Source organism: Malurus melanocephalus, unplaced genomic scaffold (assembly GCF_030028575.1).
Source record: "Malurus melanocephalus ecotype Western Australia unplaced genomic scaffold, MMel_1.1 scaffold_2, whole genome shotgun sequence".
In the NCBI taxonomy this organism is placed as follows: Eukaryota; Metazoa; Chordata; class Aves; order Passeriformes; family Maluridae; genus Malurus; species Malurus melanocephalus.
In genome coordinates, this window is record NW_026623234.1 from 6,300,074 (window position 1) to 6,319,368 (window position 19,295).

At 36.9% G+C, this 19,295-nt stretch overlaps 1 protein-coding gene across 2 annotated transcripts in view; it reads right to left on the minus strand.

Annotated features, from left to right (window-relative positions):
* Window positions 1–1,318: 1,318 nt before the first annotated feature.
* Window positions 1,319–19,295, minus strand: part of RBM25 (RNA binding motif protein 25) — a 32,668-nt gene continuing 14,691 nt past the window's right edge. Inside the window, exons 7-19 of one of the 2 annotated variants that reach the window (XM_057366583.1) lie at window positions 17,869–18,051; window positions 15,608–15,661; window positions 15,275–15,358; window positions 11,413–11,690; window positions 10,340–10,556; window positions 9,949–10,038; window positions 8,942–9,015; window positions 8,086–8,236; window positions 7,409–7,733; window positions 6,132–6,406; window positions 5,592–5,690; window positions 4,380–4,427; window positions 1,319–3,305 (exon numbers count right to left, since the gene is read on the minus strand). In XM_057366583.1, the coding sequence (XP_057222566.1) occupies window positions 3,213–3,305; window positions 4,380–4,427; window positions 5,592–5,690; window positions 6,132–6,406; window positions 7,409–7,733; window positions 8,086–8,236; window positions 8,942–9,015; window positions 9,949–10,038; window positions 10,340–10,556; window positions 11,413–11,690; window positions 15,275–15,358; window positions 15,608–15,661; window positions 17,869–18,051 (1,971 nt within the window). In that variant the 3' untranslated portion in view covers window positions 1,319–3,212. The remainder of the gene's footprint in view (window positions 3,306–4,379; window positions 4,428–5,591; window positions 5,691–6,131; window positions 6,407–7,408; window positions 7,734–8,085; window positions 8,237–8,941; window positions 9,016–9,948; window positions 10,039–10,339; window positions 10,557–11,412; window positions 11,691–15,274; window positions 15,359–15,607; window positions 15,662–17,868; window positions 18,052–19,295) is intronic. The other variant, XM_057366592.1, reaches the window with a different exon arrangement.

A 19,295-nucleotide genomic window follows, 5' to 3' on the forward strand; every position in this document is an offset into this window, starting at 1 on the left:
AAAACAATGATGTAGCTAGATGATCACGGCTCTAAATGTGGGCAAGGGAAAGGCCCCCAAACAGTGAGTTTAGCTTCTTACTGAATACCTGTGTTGTACTACTAATGCTTTCCTGTTACTAAGAGGGAAGTAGACCTKTCATGCTCTTATTAAATGGAGTTGCTAGATAGCTATGACCAACTTAAAGGTAATATAAAAATAAATCATTCTTGGTAATGGATCTTACTTGTTCCTTGTTTCCCATTTCTTTCCAGGGCATATTAATGAAGAAAAATGGTACTGTATCATTGTACTCACATATTCCAATCACTGAATGGCAGTGATACAGAATGATTATCAGAATAAGAGCGTGCATTATGTGAAGTTGTAAATCCTTATTCCACAGTAAGGTCCGGATCAGCAAGTATATCTAGTTCTATTGTGTAAATACTGGTATTTTTTCATTACWCAGTATGTGAAACTTCTGGAATAACTTTCCATCACAGTATGGGTCATACCATGGCACGATGCACTGAGTATCTGGTGACAACATACATATTCTACTGATGCATCTCATCCTGAGTGTACTGTTAATCTGTGCATTCACTAACGTAACACATATAGTGTGTGTTACATCAGACATTCAGACAGTGAAATGTTGTAATATTGGCAAAAAAGGCTTTTTCTATCCCAGAGTTTCCAAATTTATGTTGGAATAGTAACAAAATCTTGGAATTTTGTTACTGCATATTGAAAATTAACAATCATAAGTTMCTTACTAAGAACCTTGGCAGTACCTGATTTATGTTCTATTTCCCAGCACTGACACAAAATACAGTCTCACTGAGACATCATAACAATAATTTGAGTAWGAGGTAAAAGTAGAAGTGACTTTTTACTTGCATTCTGAAATAGGAAAAGCTGATAAACCAAACCAGAGATCCTCTAATGAGCTTTCCTCCCTTCTTCCACTACTGAAGAAAACCTCAATTTCCACAAAATTGATTTTTGGATGATATCATGATTCTGTATAGTTATTTACCTAGATATTTAACACTCCAGCTAAAGTCYGCATTTCTTTCTCCCACAGGGCACCTTCAGTCTCCTTAGGAAAGGAGGAGTACAAGCTTATGTCCACTGCACACACAGTGTTAGTTTAGGGCAGAAATAAACTGAAGTTTCACAACTTGACCTTTCACTGAAGAATCTGTATGAGGATGTTGGGCAATCTGTCATTCAGTGACATTACATGCATTTGTCAATTTGTCTTGTTTAAGTACTACAAATGAGAGAAAGAAAGCCATTTACTAGGTCAAAAACTAGTCATGAAGTTCACTCTCCCTCTTCTCTGTATTTACTATAAACAGAGCAAATTTTGAATTTATTTAGAATTTGAAAACTTTTTGGTGAATGGTGATGCAGAACTGTATAGGGAGAATAGGGAAGTAGTTTCTTAGGGTACCATCAAAATGCAGAAAAAATAGGAAGATTGCAGCATAGAAGCAAGGAAACCAAAATATTCTCATACAAACTGAAGCACAACATAAAAAGCAACATCTGGGCATGAYGTTTCAAGTTAAAAAAGAACATTTTGTGGTGTGTCGTATCACATGGATGATACATGGGGATCACATCTAAATTTGCAAGCTTCTAGTAATCACCTGATAGAAAAGAAGGTAGTTTAAAAAAAACCACCCCCAACTGGGAACAGTTGTTGATTTGGTAAGCAGTGTTAAATACAATTGCATGCTGCGTAAGACTACAAAAGAATATCAACCCTTAAATCAAATATATACATTTTTAATATCTGAAATATTTACACAGTGGAACCTTTACACGATCCCATTTGTTAAGAACAGTGTTTTAAGTGTCCTCTCCAGATACAAAGAACTAGTAACTCAAGGTCACAGTTATGTTTTCTGAACAGGTCAACCTGTATCCTTCAGTTAAATACAATATAGAGATACTGGAACACCTTTACTTAATTGGTTTGCTATTAAGAATTGTGTTTTAAAAATTAAAAATAATTTTGAGACAGTTTGCTCCCTGGAACAGTCCTCCTGCAATCAAAACAGCTCACAGCACATTATAGATTTGACTTCTTACCCAGGTATGAGATAAAAAAAATGCAGTTTACAGTACATGTCATCATTTATACCATATCAGCCTATTTATAAAAAAAATACAAACAAGGCAGGAAAATATTACCCTCTTTTTGTGGACAAAAGACTGCGTACAGTAGAAAACAAAAGTCAGGGCTAGTTTAACAGTATGGATAAAAACAAGATTTCAAGTTTGTTTGAAAACTTATGGTTTAGTTTTCATGTTTTGTTTAAGAGACACATCCAAACAAGGTTTTCTGTTTTGTTTCTAAACACAAAAAAGAAGTTTTAAAAAATAATTTATTTTAAAAAAACACGTCTTATTATTTTGGAGACACAAGGAATAGTAGTGAAGGGCCGAAGTGCAACTGAGCAGAAGAAAAAAACCAAAACCCATTAGATGGCACTTACTGAATTTAGGTCCTGCTCTTGTTTTAATTGAACAAATAAAAAACTTCCTGTGATTTGCACTTTCTGGGAAAGAAGCAGAGCATCTGCAAGAGATTAACTTCCCAGCTTCATTAATAATTCTTAATGGGCAATGAAGTACCAAGACTACTACTGGCTCACATCAGAATGAGAAGTTTGAAGGAACTCCTTTTCCAGTCAGATGAAGAGATCAAATGAACACACAAAGCTGTTCTGTGAAAACAGCTCAAGCCACTTATTCTTARATCATATTTTGATAATTCCTTAAATAAAAAAAAGGGAAAGTATGCCCCCCAAAAAACACTGATAAACTTGCAGTAAAATCCTTTGTCTTCATCTGTAACTGATATAGTTCCACATTAAGTGCAAATGTTTTGCAAAACAGGGTTGTTTTTTTTTTTAATATTTACAAGAATTAGAGTAACATAACAAAATTACCAAAGAGCATGTACAGTAGCTGCAGCTTATAAAACATACCGGTAATTGTACCTCGTGTATTATAAAGAGAACCAATGCAGGATTCAATAACTAATTGACAAGGGTAAAAGGGGCCTCAGATCAGAGGACAAAAAAATTCACATTTTCTACATAAAAAAATACAGGTCTCAAGTCTCTGAGAACAGAGAGAATTCAAAGTCTCTGAACAATGGGGGAAAAAAAAGCCCAAAATTGAAATGGAACCCTAGAAGCAAGGAGAGTGCTTTATTTCACTAAGCCAATCTTCTTTGCTTCTGTCTCGTATATCAACAACCTCCACATTTTGACTATGAAAACTTCAGCTTCTTCATCTAGTACCTGTGGGAAACAAGTATTTTATAGATTATTTTTTAGGTTATGCATTCCAKTTATAAAGACTAACTGTACATACATCACAACTACAAAGTGGATGCAGCATAATACAAGTCTCTGAGGGAGGGGCCAAAAAAACCTCTGGTCAGTTTGTCCGACATTTATCAACGACTTGACCAGGGGTTCTAAACACATACTTGTATGGTGCAGCTGTTGAGCACTTAGGAGGTAAAAATATCAGTAAATTAGTATTCAGAAGTGGTTTGGGAAGAGGCAGAGAAATGGCAGGCTTGGAAAGAATGTAACAGGACATTTACATACGTTATTTTCCCTGTAATTATCTCCTAATATCTGCTCATTTGCTTGGGTATTTATTAGGTAAACTCTCAATGGATTTCTCTTCCCTGAACTTATGATCTAGGCTTTTCTTGAGTCCGTACAAACTTTAAACATCCATAACATCTTTCAGAAGTTCCCGAAGTCAGCTACTAGTCACATCAAAATCAATCTACTGTCTTCCACTATGCATGTGGCTCCTACCAACTTTGCCTTTCAAGTTTCCTTATGGGAAGAGAGTGCCCAATTACTTTTTATTCACCTTTCAGTGTATGAAAACATGGTGAAACCATAGCATTATTKCATAAAATTTCTCTCTTCCAACACCAGGCAAAAAAGAGCTTTTACTCTTCTACAGAAAATCACCTTTTGTTTATTAATTASGAAAAGATCCACTAAACCACTAATAAAAATCTATTTACAAGAATGAGAAGGAATAAAAGGTTTTATTTCTGATACCATTTTGTCATTGTTGATTTTGACGTCAACTTTTAGGGACAAAAATTTTTGTTCCACATTTCTGAATACTGAGAAATTCTGAAGGGTGGTCAGTAATTTATGTCTAGGTTCTGTAACTGCAAAATAATGCTAGCATGATGTGCTTAATCATATCTCATGCATATTTTCTATGTGTRTTTTATGAAAGCCAAAAATTTCTGTTATGGACTCCTGCTATTTTGCATAATTGACTTCTAGCTTTAGTAAAATGTAGAAGGTGTTATCAGTTACAGAATTTCTGCTTACCATGGCAACATCATCCAGTATGCTCTGTGGTGAGCTGTGAGCCATAACCTGAAAGAAATGAATGTTTTTAGACTGAAAACTCAGAATAAACCCTATACACATTTTTGGACAAAATCCATTTATGTCCAAGGAATTCTGAATGCTTTGCACATGCAAGAAGTATTTGCAGGTCCTGTATTTGCTARTTATTCTTGCATCTCCAATTCACTTTCTTAATTTAAGGAAAATGCTTCCCTCCTTCAACAATAAATTGCTAATGGAAGACAGAGGCAAAATTCTCTGTATCAATCCTCCGAACTGAATTTCCCATCTACCTGTTAAGTACTAAAATTTCTTTTCAGATTCAAGTAAGCTGTCTTTCAATACCACAGAATTCCATTTATTCACACACACACMCMCCCATATATATATATAATATAAGCATGGCAAATATTCAACTTCTGTTTTTTTGACTTTCTGCTAATCAGCTGTGTCACAAAACTCAGGACTTGCTTTGCCTCTCATACAATAGCACCACAAGGTAAACCAAGACAAGTTATATATTCTATAACATTATAAATGTGAATACCATGAAACCAGGAAAGTTTTCAAAATTCCCTATTGATAAAAAACTATAGAGTTGTCCTGAGAGATTATAAAAGGTAACTTATAAGAATTTAGATTGCAATTTGATGGAAGAAGCTACACAGACTTTAGCTTAAGTAAGTCATGCAATGGCTAAARGGTATAGCAGAATGAGTTCTAATGCTAACTCTAAAAACTTAGTATTTGCTTACTATTTAAGAAACAGTATCTAAAAAGCTTTTTAAGAAATTCATCTAGTTAATCAAAAAAGGTATACAAGAATCATAGCTCTTTTTCCGCTACATTCACACAAATCCTATTTTTTACCTAAAAATTGTCAGTGGTAAATGAGATACTAACTCTGAAATCTAATGATAAAACCATCAGTCAACTGAYCATTTATTTCTCTGGCTCCACGCTCCTCTAACAGATATCAGAACATCTATCATTGACATATTGTGCATATGCATTAAAGGAGGTGCACTTATGTAACATTAGCGTACATATTGATTCCAAATACACCAATTGTCTCTGCTGACAGTTATCACAGATTACTGAGAAGCTAAGAACTGACTGCTTCCAAATATACTGCTGCTGTTTAAACAGAGAGCAAACCCCAGACTTTACAGAAAATACAGAAATACGAACCTTAGAGCAAACAAAGTCAACTAGTGTGGCTTCTTCTTCACCAATATATTCTATTATTTTCTTGTTGATCCATGGTCTAATTCGACGTTCCATCAGTGTCTGGAAAAAAAAAAACAAAACCAAAACAAATCATTACAATAAACTTCACTCTATTGCAACAATTGCCCATCAGGCACCTAGAAAACTCAACTATTTAGCAGAAAGTGCATTTTGCTACCAATGGTATAACCCTTACAGATTTGGCATCTACAATTATTTGACAGCAACTCAAACATGTTTTTACAGGGCCTTTTTCCCTTCTTCCAKAAAACTGCTTGACAATTCGTAGTGGCAATTCAAGAGAGACCAAACAAAAATAAGCAGGCATACTTCAGAATAAGGATTACGTATGAACAAGAAATAGARGACTTAAGTTTGTCTCCATTTGATGATGATGCTCCAGTCCACTGGGGTCCCAGTAAACTTGTTTTTCTATTCAATTATTAAGCTTACTCAGAAAAATCAAGCCTTTTTWAAAATGGTTAAATGAAATCAACTTACTGAATCCACAATTGACCAGTCAAGAGGATAAGCAAAGAGCTCAGGTTTTGCTGTGGGAATCTTCTCTATGAGACTCTTAATATGTTTGCGCTTTTCTTCTGTATTGACACTGCCTTTGATATTGCTTTTATCTTCTTCTCCATAATCCAGGGGAACAAGTTTCCTTTTCCGGGGCACATCATCGCTATCTTCATCATCAAATTTATTGAAAACACTATCCACAGCAAGCTTCTTCCTTTTTACAGCATTGGGCTGATTAGGACTATTGCAGGCACCTGCAGCCCAAAAGACAGAATAACATACTCRTCAATGGCAACTAAAGCTAGTTTGCTCTTTCCCCAATATTTGAGGAATATTGGTTTGCGTGCAACATAAATGTCTGTGAATGCCTGGCACTGCTTTTTAATCTCTCAAACTGTTATAAAAGTGGCAAAAGACGTAAAGACCTCTAGTGGAGCTCATTCAAGACTTTTGACCCTTCTTTCTCTGCGCAAAAACCAGTSCCTTCTCTGAGGGAAGACTACAGTTAAATTCCAGCCTCAGCAAAGGCAGAGCAAAGAAGTGAAAGGTTACAATAGCTCCTGCTATAGGAAAAGCTTTAAACTACCATAGAGTCTCTCATCATTCAAGACATAACACAGAGAGCTCCAAGTGCAGCYTGGCATAATTTAATCAAAATACTAAATAATAAATGCACAAACCTTCTGGAATACAAATATTCTTAGTTCTACTGCTCAGAAGTAATTTTTTAAAACAGCAGGAAATTGCTAAAGTACTAAGGAACTCTTCACTCAAATTTCACTCGCAACTATCATCAGTTAATTGTGACATTCTAAAAGGAAGAAATAAAAAAATCGTATTTTCTTTTTTTCTTTAGAAGAATCTTAAGTAAACATAAGAACTACCTAGGCCTTAAATTTAACATATACTTACACCAATGAAAAGTAGCAATGAATTTTATAAAAGGTATTTACAAATATATTAAAGGTGAAAAATCATGTGAAAATAAACAATCCCAGCTCAGAACATCCCTAAAAAAATTAACCCTTGAACACGCCTAAAACCTTCCCTCCTTTTTTGCCCTCAAGGTTTTGGATGAAGGGAAGTATATGAAATATATCTTCTGGACAGGACGACTCAAGCACAGCATCTGGATAACAACAACTTGAAATAAGTATATCAAAACATACAACATATTTGGAAAACTATGTGGCTACTCAGCTTGACAGTATTAATTTTGATCTCATATGGAAGATTGAAATAAAATGTTAACTTGCCCAATTTGAGGCTAAGTCCTATTTTGGGCCGATGCTCCTCCAGTTGCTGTTGTTCCGGTGAATTTTCATGAGGGATAATAATGCCACAGGGAGATTCATCACCAGGTGTGTTAGGAGTTGCATTCCCACTAGCAGAAGAAACAGATGGAGCAGAACTGATCGGTCGTAAAGTTGGTTTAAGGCAGGGCTTTTGTTCAGGCTCCTCCTCCTCTTCCTCTGGCTCTTCTCTTTTTTCTTCCTTTTCTGCCTTGTCTTCCTCTTCCTCCTCAGATTCTGGCTCTTGTTTTATTTGTGGCTGCCTACGCCGCTCAGCCTCCTGCTCCATCTGCAATGAAAGAGACAATTAGCAAAAGAAGAAGCTCTCTCAAAACCAKTACTGTTTGAAAAGAATCTGAAGATCCTCCTCTTTAGAAGACTTAGTCAAGAAAAATACACTGAACTACTGGCACTATAGTAAGAAATACAGATTAATTCAAATTTGTTTTTAATCCATCAAATCTGGATGTTGATCTGGAAAGTTATTTTTTGTTTCCATTGTCCTTAGTGCTTATCTGGACTTCTTTTTAAGAAAAAGTGAACAGAGAAAATAGTAAATATCAGATCTCTTATATAATTTTGCTCAATACAACCAGAATACGAAGAACTCTCTTTTTCCTGTCAGACCAACAGCTACTCACCCTCTGGAGTTCTGCATCTGGATCTGGATGTCCTTCAGCCAGAAGACGCTGCCTAATTTCTTCTAATTCTTCCTTTTCCCTTTTCCTATCTCGTTCATCTGCTTCCATCTCTTTCTCCCTGTCTCGTAGCCTCTTCTGAAGAGCACTTCCCCTACAAAAAATACGTATTTTGTACTTGAAAGAACATTTCAGGGAGAGCCTTGTACCACAATACAAGAAAAAACTTCATACAGCTGTATCTCCCACTAAATGAAAATAAGATTCATAATAGCACCTGGCATCATTTGTTTTTTAACAGAAGAATCTAAGATACCAGTTCACAACCTTACTACACYGAATCTGCACCACCGCATTAAACCAAAGTAGAGAATGTGGCAGGCTGATCTTTTTAGAGGAAGAATCAAGTTCTCCAGGTTTTTGACAACAACCACTTCTGCTATATTAGTTTAATGCAAATGTTAGTCCTATGCTAAAGGATGTTCCCAATCATTTACATTAACAGGCTTGTTCTTCGTACTATTTAGTTCTCTTCCARGGAATTACTCAGAGGCAAGCTTGTTCTCTTCTCCCTGCTCCCAGCACCATATTTCGACATTACACTGATCTCCACACTGCCTCACCCAAAAGTTAAGTGATAGGAATGAGCAGCTACTCCCAAGCATTAACAAGAGGAAGTAATGAGCTTCCCTTTCCTCTCTGTCACTTATCCAGTGACACTGAAAAAAATTAGGTAATTATAACCCTTACATTGCCACCAGTAAAATATGAACTCCATAAGCCTCTGCCAACGAATGCCACAACTGTGTTAAAATGAACAATGGAGATTTTATTGCTAGGAATCAATACAAAGACATACCTGTAGTATTTCGGATCATCTCTGTCATCATCATAATCTTCTAAGAATTCTTTCAACCGTTTGGCTTCTTTTGCCTGCCAAAAGGAAGTTTCAAGGAATTGAAACTTAAGTAATGGTTTCTGTTTTTCTATCCAGAATTTAAAACTTATTAAAATAATTAGCAAGTTAATTATAGATCTACTCTGCTTCAAACTAAAAATACCAAGTTTTCCAAACAGAAAATGGAAAAGTTTTGGCATTGCATCCAGAGGTCCACTGGGATTGTGTCACTGATTTGCATATATGTACACCTATACATACACACCCCTCACACTTATCTCTGTGTGTATATATATATATATATATATATATACACACTTATTTGGGTTTTTTTGTTTTGCAGATGAAGAGGATCAAAAGTTCCTGTTCTCCAAATCCATTAACGCTGGCATTGGGTATTTTAACACAGCAGCATAAGTGTATATTATCAGTACTGCTTTGTTGCAAGAGCTTTTTGTGACAGTCACACACAGAAACAAATCTTATGGCTGCTCCTAGGATATGCACTCTCCTGCTGTGGAACCAATACAAAGCATGTGGCACTAATGTACAGGCCTATGTGCTATTAATGTACAGGCCTAACACTGAAGGGGGCAAGGGAGAAAGAGAGAAGACATTTCATCCCAGTCTGATAAAATGTAAAAACCCGAACTCTCAGTGTTTTCAAGAAAATTAAGTTAGGATCTTCTAACCTGTATCTAAGCAATATCCTTAAACCACAGTAAGATACTTCTATGCTAAGGACTTTGAGAAACAAATGATGATTATATGATTATGGTTGTAATTTCAGCACAAAATTTAACACTGCTTTCTACAACTGCCATCCATAGTCAGCATGCAGGAGGATTGGGAACAGAAAATCTCCTTGAGTAACCTTAAACATTTTCCACATGCWTTTAGAGGGAAAGCTTGGTTTCCACATGAAACAACATGTTCAATGATGTGTACATGTAGAACTATAAGCCTACCATTTCCCTTCTTCTTTCTTCTTCTCTCTCAGCCTCTTTTTCATATTCTCGACTTTTTTTTCGTTCTCTGATTTCCCAGTTTTTAAGACGCTGCAACAGAAAAAAATACATTCCAATCCTCAAGAACATTAAGAACAGCAGTACTACTTCAAAGTTCATTTGGATTGTTGTTTAAAACAACCGTATTATAAACAATTTGCATAATTTAGCTGTAAAACATCAGAATAAAGTCTATTTTGTGACTTACGCATTCTGCCCCAGTTCATGTACTCAAAGGATTAAACACACATTTGGGAAAAGGAGAAGGAATTATGTATTTTATGAAAGAGGACTTTTTATCAACTCCCAGAAACATTTTTTAATTTAAAGAACCATAAAAATCCCAACCTACCTCTTGATATGCAGCTTCCTTTTCACGCAGTTTCCTCTCTAGTTTTCGTCGTTCATAGGCATCTTCTTCATCTTCCTCTCTGTCTCTCTTCTTATCCTTTTCCCGCTCTCTTTCCCGTTCTCTTTCTCGTTCTCTTTCTCTTTCCCGTTCCCTCTCACGTTCTCGTTCTCTTTCCCTCTCGCGTTCTCGCTCTCTTTCCCTGTCTCTGCTTTTTTCTCTGAAGGAAGAAAAAATCCCAAAGTTCAGTACAGAACCTTCATTTCTATTCAATCAAATGATTAATAGCATCTTACAGGTTATTTTTCTTCTGCAGTTGTAGAAGATGATCAGCTGGTATAGAAATGGGCATAAAATCAATACTTGCTGATGTATTAAAAAACCCATTTACCTAAAAATAGTTGTTTGAGCACTAACCATTAAATAGCAACACCTACAGAAACTAAGTACAAGCATAAGGCACTTATCAGACTGTGTTAGCAGCTCTCCACAGCTAAAAACACCACAAATAAAGGGTATCCTTAATAAATCTTTCATGTTTAYGTGGATTATAGACAATTTTAATACCTCTGATAAAATTATTTAATGTAAAAGCAGCAATCAGAATATATTAGCTATAGTTTGAGATTGAAACAGAAATCCTCTTGTTTTTACTAAAAACTCCCATAAATGAAACAAAAATTCCAAACCCAATCAACTAAACAAAGCCCCTAAACTCCATCCAAGAAGCCCAGCATATAAGAAAACAGAAAAACCTACTTAAGCTAAAAAATACCACAGACATACCAAGACAAGCTGAAGCAGGAATAAAGCTAATAACAAAAAGTAAGAGTGAGCTGAACTAAAACGATTATGCGTAAGGCATGGTTGGGGAGTTGCTTATTGCATATTGCAGTTTTTGTATTCTTGTGCTGTGGGGGAAACCAAGTAATTCTCCCAATTCGGATTTTCTGTTGTTACTCTCGTCTTCTACCAGGACCATTTTCTTTTGAATGGCAGCTGATCTATTGAAYTATATGCACTTAGTAAACAGCACTAGGAAGAGATGAAATGAATAGCAACTGAAACACATTTACCTTGATCTGCTCCGATCCTTGCGATCTGAACTCCTTTCACGATCTCTGTCACGGTCTCTGTCTCGTTCGCGGTCTCTGTCTCGATCCTTAGTTCGGTCACGATCCCTATCTCGCTCCCGTTCACGCTCCCGTTCCTTCTCCTTCTCTCGTTCACGTTCCCTCTCTCTTTCACGCTCCCTCCTTTCTCGTTCACGCTCCCGTTCCCTTTCTCTTTCTCTGCGTTCTTTTTCAATTTCCTGTCTTTCTTTCTCCTTTTTGCCTTTTTCCTCCTCCAGTTTCTAAAAACCAACAAGAGAACTTTCATAGTTAATTTTGTAGTTACACAAACAGGATACTCCCGGCGCAACACACAAGGCTGGTAATGGAAATACCAAAACCGCCACTAATTTTACAATATTAAATAGGGTTTGTGGGTATTTTTTGGAACTCGTAAGTATGAAATCAAAATGCAGTAATCAAAGGACTAAATTTCGTGCAAAAGCATGGATCTACACAGACCAGCAATCTCCAACCTTAGCAGAGCAGGGCTGGCCTTGTATTATGACCCGACCAAACTGCACATTCAGAGTGCACTACCAGTCATGATTCAGGTGGGACTCAAATTCCATTGGCCCTATAAGCCAGTTGGGTACAAGTAAAGTGAACTTGCAGCTGATAAAATTAACTCTGTTCAATTAGGAAAATATATTTCAGTGGAATGCTTACTGGGACAGTGAGTTGTTTCCCAAAAAGTCTTGGCACACCAAAACCATCCTAGATGAAAACTCGGGTAAAGAAATATATCCACTTACATATGGTGCATGTGGTTAAACAGTGAAGAAAACTAATACTTTTCCCCTTTTCCCTCCCTAAAAAAGTTCTAAGTGTTCATTGGCAAGAACTGGACTCTGCAGAATGGAATCTTAACTTCCATGACTGCAAAAGGGGGACAGTTAAAAAAGGTTGGAAATAGCTCTTTGGAAACACAGAAACTAAAGGTTACCTGCTATAGTTTTACTAAAAAGTATAAAATTGCCACTTTTTTTCAATTAGAAACAGTTCTTATGACCAGAATTCCTACAAGACAATAGAAAATACATCAACAGAATGATAGATAAATCCATCCTTGGAAGCAATTGTTATGTGTTAACTTACAGATGCTGTGCTAGGACATGGACCGCCAACACTGGATTAACCTTGCCTATTAGCTATGTTTCTGGGAGGAAGAGCAAGTACACGGTTCACAAATATACCAAATAACAACCAAATATACCAAATTTCAACCTGATGGAAGCCAGAATACCACTTTTTGAACAAATATTGAGCAGAATAAACAGGTTTATCCCCTTTGGCTCCACGTTTACCACCACTGAAATGAAATTAAAAACTGGAACAATGAAACAGCATTTTCTCTCGTTTGTGGGTTTTTTTCTTTTCTTTTAAACAAAGCATTTAAAACAACTTTAAAAAGCAATCTTACCTGATTAGTGTTCTTCTGCCATAGGCACAGGGACCAGAGAACTAACAAAGGATTACAGAAATAAAGCTAATTCACTAGTGATTAATGTATCCAGTGAAACTATGCTGCATTGATAGCACAATACAGGCAAACCCRTGTTGGATACATTGAAATCACAAAAGGAAAAAGGGACTAAAAATGGTAGGAATTGGTAGAAAACTGATGTGAAAAAAACCCCAACTTAGATCCTATAATATACACTGGGCTAAAAAACTAATTTCTAAGAACTGTAYTATCCAGGAGCTTTACAGTGTTAAAACCTCAGTAGGGTCAAATATTAAACTAGGTTGTCCACTTTTAAAAAAAAACTTACCTCAAATTTCATATACTTTTAAAGAAAGTTTACATACTGAAGTGGTTGATACTTACAGGTTATCTTAGATGTTCCAATAGAAATTTCTTTAGTTGACTCCTGCTTTTTCAACACTCTCAAAAACTTTGTTTGTAGTGGGTGAGATTACTCAAGAGAGTGGGTTTCTTTCTTTTATTAAAAAAATATTCACACTAGTGTAAATACACACACGAAAGTTTTGGTATATTAAAATCCACTTTTTAAGTCCACTTTCCTTAAACCCAATTGAAAAAATAAACTGATCTATTCTGTAACCAAAATCTAACCTCAATCAACTTCTGTAAGCCTAAATAAAAGGATCTGAAAGGGTAATGGGATGGGAACAGTATCAGATAAACTGAAGTAATGAACAGAAATAAACAGGTAAAAGAATTATAAATCTTACCTTGAGCTCTCTTCAGACTCGTCCGTGCTGTAAATGGACGCCCCCTGCAATGCTGACACCCTGACAGTCTGTCGTTATTGTTTATAAACTCATACCAAAAACATGCAAAGGTTCACTGTGCTCACTAGCCAGCTGCTAAGGATTCAACAGCCCCTTTTAAACATATCCAATATAGACAATGACTATTTCCAGTTGATTTTTAATGTTAAGAAACCCAAAATAGCCCCCCAATAATAGAGATCAAAGGCAGTGAAATGCCCAACAGCTTCTGAAACAATGAAGCTTGGTTTTGTTTTTTTTTTGTTGTTGTTTTGTTTTGTTTGCAATTTAAAAAAAATATTACTTGTTTGCATCATAGTATCAGTGACAACTCGGGGCTCAGAACTGAACATAATTCTGCTGAAGTTTCACCACTAACCAGTTTCACACTCAATTGCTGAGCTTCTACAGATGACTTTTTCTAGATTTTTTTCCCCAGGTTTGTAACTTGAACGACTTCAGTCAAATGAATAACTGAATACATGTACATACAATAACGTGTAGTCACCTGTGTTTATATTGATACAGTTGCATAAAAACATGGTACCATTCCCAGTGACTGCATGTGGTAAAGCTGAACAACTCGGGCACACTTCACCTTGCTTTATCTTCAACATTTTCTTTAATGTTGATTTGGGGGTATTTTAAAAGAAAAGTGTCTGCTCAAAGAGGAGCTTGCTGGTACTTCCCTAGGCTGAGGAACACTCCAATCTTGATCGGGAAAAATTAATACCAACTTTAAGTTAAACATTAAAATAAGAACATCACATGCATAGTTGTGCTCTCCGATCCGCAAGTATCACTTTCCAAAGCAGAAACATTCGCAGATGCACTAGCATTAGTGGAAACTTCTGTAAGTGGGGACCTTGGGGTGGGACTTGATGTGCACAAACATTTCCAAGCCAGTTACCCCTTTGCATATTTTTCTGAGGGGGCATCCATAAGTATAATAAAAAACAGAAACTCATACTTACATCCTATTCCATGTTACTTTCCAAGCTGTGAGTTTCATCTTGCATTAGTCACCATATGATCTCTATCATAATGGTGGGGGTCAATGAATAGATTAGCTTTATGGGAATTTACAGTTCTTCCATGCATCTAAAGTTTGGTAAGTCTGGTAACCACTGACCTAGTTTTAATCTTCCCCCACTCTTAACTCAGTACTATTAAAATAAAAGATTAAAATTTAATTCACGTTTCATCTCTTCATAAATCTTGGATAATGTTACAAATCTACCTAGAGAAACACACTCAAGTGTATGTCTTACACTGCAGCCCCGCTTAGCCTTCACTTATAAATATCTTGACTTAATGTATGTGTAGCAACTTAAGCTGCCTTTATTCATGCTGAAGTGAGAAGACTGAAAAATAATCAGTAGCAAACAAAGTCTTAGCATAAAGATGTCACGGGCCACTTTAACGTGGCAACTGTCTTTTTCTGACTTGAAAAGAACTACATGTATATTAAACCTAATATAAACATCATTTTAAGTGATATTGCAATGYACTGCTAAATTTTATAATAGTGGTTTTTTGGATTTTGAAAAAGCCTAATTTGTATCAAGCGCAAAAACAAGAATACTACCTTGTGTGTGTCTCTGAATTTACTGATCTCTCTTGATATCAGGTCTCTTTTGTCTTCCTCCATTTCTATAGCATTTATATCCTCCTAAAAAACAAGGGGGACAGGAGTAAAAGCATTAAGAGCCATCTATACAGACACAGGAGAACAAGAGAAAAGCTGAAGGTTAGAAGTTTTCAACCAGTCTTGCAAGAGATAAATAAAGTCCTTCTGCAGTACCAAACCTGACAGTCTGATGTTAATGAGTGGAAAAAAAAAAATCAGATGGACAAGAGTCACAAATCTGGCAACTAGCAGTAAACATAGTCATTGTCAAAGCCTACAATGTAAACGAACCTTGGTGATGAGTGGATAAGGTATCAGTGGGGCCACTGGAAATCTGCGGAAAATCTGCGGAAAAATCCACGGAGATTTTTTTTTTTAAAAATAGATTGCACACTACTCTGAAAAACAATGTTTTGTATGTTTGCACTACAAAGCAATATTGTATTGCTGTGATCTCATTTTTTTGATTCAACAAAGTTACAGAAGAACCTCGCTAATTCTCCCTTTGCTGAACTACTTAAAACACGTAGTGATGTCTCATGTTAGTAAGACTTCACTGAATTACAAGTGTGCTACAGGGTATTAGTATGCTATGGTAGCATCAGAAACAAGGCTAAGCTACACTTGCCAAAATAAATGATCAGTATATTTGCAGTGGGTATGTCTTGATTTTATTTTCTCGCTAATTCGCAGAATTTGGTAGATTGCACCTGCTAACTTATAGTTAGTGCGAATTAGCGAGGTTCCCCGTGCTTGAAATTGAAAACCAGATTCCACTCACTCTCAGCTCCCCACACACATTTTCAACTCTCCCACAGCAATCATGCCTTCAACCCAGAAGAACTAACAGCCTCTGCTGCTAACACCAGCGGGAGACATCTTCACACCAAGCTCTTCAGGGGGCAACAGCCCCAAAGCTGGTGAGTTTCCATACCCCCCTCACCACCCCCACAATATATCTTCCTTCCCTTTCCCGCCCACCCTTAACAGTCTTTCTCTCCCCTCTCCTTTATGGACACAAGAACAACAAGCTAGTACAATCTCTTCACTCCCACCTCTATCCACACAGGCCAAAGATGGCAACTTCCAAGTTTCTTGTCTTTCTTCCCAGTATGGGAAGGATAACAGAATGCAATTTCAACCCACAAATGCTGTGTATTTTAGAAGAGCTTATTTGGCTATTTGACTAGCTCAGATTAGTGAAGTTCTACACAACACAGAGCTAAGAAAACATTGCTCTGTCACAGGGACATACTCAGCACCCAGCTCTTCCATAACTGCAAAGGTCTCTTTACAATGTTTAACTACCTGGCATTATTCATGGCCATATAAATAAATCTGTATATTTACCCACAGGAACAATACACATTGTAACAGTGCTTGTGACAAAAAAAATACAGCTTACAGCATTAGACAGTGACATGTTTGCAAATTGTCATCGAAGAAAATATCTTCTCCCAAAGGGAGGGAGAGGAAAGAAAAACAAATTCTCAGCTCAGCACTTTTATACCTCAGGTCGGCCATGACTAACAATGTGGGAAGATAGACTTGCTCCCTGAGGGAGACATGGTTTCTTGCACCACACTTAAACTCCATAAACATTTGAAACTGMATTATTGCCTTGGAACGGGTACTCTGCAGAAGGCTTAAGCGGGTAAAAATCTTGGTCAAACAATTTTCCAATCTCTTTCATATAAGGTGCAGAATGGTAGATGGGAAAGCCCATTTTCCCATGGTTAGAAACTTCGMTGGAAAAGCTAAGTCTGAGTTTGCTTATTCTTGTTCCCCCTTCTCCGTTTTGTTTTAGTCCATAAGAAGGTCATTCACAGAAACAGGTCTAAACCAGAACATTCATTCCTGCTTAACCTCGGTATTTTTGCATTGCACAGGATAGGAAAGCTGGCTAATTAAATCCAGCCAAATTGAGACGTGCATAAAAGTGACTTTGTAAGGCAGGAAGATTACAATATGCCTTTCATCCCTGAAGGATTCCTTCAAGGACATATACAACTAAATGAAGCACTTCCACATATGGGTAGACAGCTGCAACCAGTTGGATCAAGGCACACTACAAGAATGCATTCTGTAAGCAGAGAGAATGATTTTGTCAAAAACTACCAAATTCGTGGCATTACAAAAGCGCCCTGGCATGTTTCACTGGAACCAGATGGTATGCAGGAACTCTTTACAGTTGTTTCTTATGTTCTCATCTGAAAAACCCTCCATACACATACAGATTAAACTGCACTAAATTCAGTACTTCCACCTTCAGAGGGATGAAAGGTTGTTTCAGTCCTGCCCAGATTCAAACCTGTTGTTCCAAGAAGTTTAGGTGCTTTAATGCCTAAACCATCCTGAAGGGATGGTGTCTATAACTGACTAGCTTTCAGCTCAAAAAAAAAAACCACCAAAAAAACTGCTGCTGACATCAATGCTTGCTGATTTGTTTCCTCATCAGAAGTTTAGGTTTAAAGTATTTGCACAAGGTTTGGCCATTATATAAAGGTGAGTTGAAGAAAAAAATCTGTTTTGTCCAAAATCAAAACACATACGTCCTCCTTCTTTTCCTTTTTCTTCTTCCTGGGGTGAGAGTCAGATTCCTGGGAGGGGGCATTGAGCTCGCTGGAATATTCTCGTATTAAGACTTCAATGGCCCCTTTAATTATCTGATCTCTTCTCTTTGTTTCCTCATCCAGTGCTTCATCATCGTCATTTGTTGTCTCTGGTCTGGTGTTCTAAGGAAAAATGGCAAAGTAACAGGAATTAACAAATTGAGAATAATAGTGGTTTTATCAGAAGTTCACCTTTCATCATCACGTTCATGCCCTTACAGTATTTACTATAAAAAAAACAAAACCACAAACCAAAGAAAAGATTAACAAGYCCATACATAAAAAACCACCAACTCATCACATGGAAACCAAACCACCTACACGTAATCATCAATTGCATTATATTAGTCAGATCTTTTCACACTGGCAATACCATGGTTTACTGCACAGTTTTATGGAATGACTGCAGAGAGCAAGCGTAGGACTGCACAATAAAATAACGTAATAAAATAGAACAGAAAAACGGTGATTAAGGCAGTAGACAGGAAAAGAGAGAGCACCCACAAGCTTCCAGAAAGGCAATCACTCTAGTGCAGCTCTTGGTCAAAAGTTTTGCCTTCTGTGTTCCATTACTTCAAGTCATTTCAACAGCAGTTCCTCACAGCCTTCTACCCAAGTGCCATGCAATACAAATGCCTACCTAAAACTTCCAAGCTGCAACTTAAAACGGGAGAACTATATTAAAGAAATGTTGTTAGGGAAAACATTCCTTGCACAGAGAACTTTATTTTTCATTTAATTACTGTTGATCAAGTATTTGCAGTTCCTCATTTTTTTTTGCCCCTTTCAATCTTGTAGGGAGGAAAGGAACACAAAGAAGTGCCTTCCACTAAATGCTACATGAAAGGGTAGAGTGATGATCTGCACACTGAGCAACGCAGCCCACCTCTTGATCCCCTGAAACTTTTAGAAAAATGGAATCTCACCTGAGAATCCAGCTGGGTATCCCGTCAAGCGATAGGTGGTGGGTGAAGTGAGGGGGAGGGAAGGGTCTGATGGAGCAGCAGCTAAGAATGAGGGGGAAGGGAGGATTCAGCTGGAGCTGAAGAAGCTGACAGGTCAAGGAGGAGCAAGCTGAAAAGAGCTAGAAGGTAGTGACAAGGGGTGGAATTGAAGAGATCCAGGGAGAAGTGATCAGGGAGAGCAGCTATTAGATAGAGATTTGCTTAGTGTGTCTCTACATGAAAWTGTGTTCTAGTATATATGTTTGATTTCTTAATTCAAAATATGCAAGAAAATTTGCAACTTTTGGATCCAAGTGGCACCGGTACACCAATGATGGTATGAAAGGAATCACATGCAGTTTGAATACAATGCAATTCATCAATACTCCTCAGCAATCCACAGCCTTTCTTTGCACCACCACA